Consider the following 933-nt stretch of genomic DNA (forward strand, 5'->3'; position numbering starts at 1 on the left):
GGTCATGTAGCAGCTGCTGGTATTCTCTGCTTTGTGTTGGAACCTGAAGCTGATTGGAATCATTTGAGGGACTAACACGACAGGATCACAATCAAAACTCATTTTTTGCGTTTTTCAAATTTGGAATTTAAAACTAGTGGATTAATTTTTTGTACATTCTTTGAACCGATTTAAACATTTAGGTGGTTTGCTTATTATTCTGGAAACAATTAAAATAAAAGTGAACCAAACAGACCTTCTCTCTGATGCTATAAACTGTTGAGGGTGATACGACAGAGAAACAGACGAGGAAGATGTCAGTGTCGGCGTAGCTGAGGGGTCGCAGTCTGTCATAATCATCATGGCCTGCAGGGGGAGACACAAAACAAGTCTGAGTAGCAAAAAATAGTGCGAACAAATGAAGGCTGAAAAATGCCTCCCAAGTGAGGACGTTCCCGTAGATTCTACATGCTAAAATGTCCAACCTCACAACAGACACAAACATCCTCCTGAGGCTGCATTTGCAGGCCGATTACATCACAGCGACGCGACAAAAGCCGTCCAAATTCGTAGACTCCGACAAATGCAGCCGACAAATGCGTTCTCCTTTTCCCCAAATTTGAAGTATGGGTCGGGTGTGTCCTTCGTGGCCCACCATATCCCAGAATTCACAGCGCGGCCCAGCCAATTTCAGTTTTAAAATGACTCTTATTACTCTTTCTGGGTCACAAAGTAAACTTTTAAGATATTTTCAGGCGAGAATGTAGCTGTGCAAACTTCAAATATCAGTTTATCAAGATATCACATATTTGCAAAAGCGCTCCGACATTTTTGGAGACATCTGTTACCCACCAGCTCGATAGCTAGCCGGGGCGATAACAGCGTACTCCCGCACATCGTTTTGTGTTTCCTCCGTGAGTTTCTCCCTTTGTGGCTTCCTGTGGATTCAGGTTT

The 933-nt window shown here is 43.3% G+C and overlaps 1 protein-coding gene across 1 annotated transcript in view; it reads right to left on the reverse strand.

Annotated features, from left to right (window-relative positions):
• Positions 1-6: 6 nt before the first annotated feature.
• The window catches only part of LOC102289700 (cell division control protein 42 homolog), an 11558-nt gene continuing 10631 nt past the window's right edge, over positions 7-933 (reverse strand). Inside the window, exon 4 of the mRNA XM_042215992.1 lies at positions 7-345. Coding sequence (XP_042071926.1) covers positions 179-345 — 167 coding nt within the window. The 3' untranslated portion in view covers positions 7-178. The remainder of the gene's footprint in view (positions 346-933) is intronic.

The sequence above is a fragment of the Haplochromis burtoni genome, unplaced genomic scaffold (assembly GCF_018398535.1).
Source record: "Haplochromis burtoni strain Fernald_Lab_line unplaced genomic scaffold, NCSU_Asbu1 Contig_889, whole genome shotgun sequence".
NCBI classification, from domain to species: Eukaryota; Metazoa; Chordata; class Actinopteri; order Cichliformes; family Cichlidae; genus Haplochromis; species Haplochromis burtoni.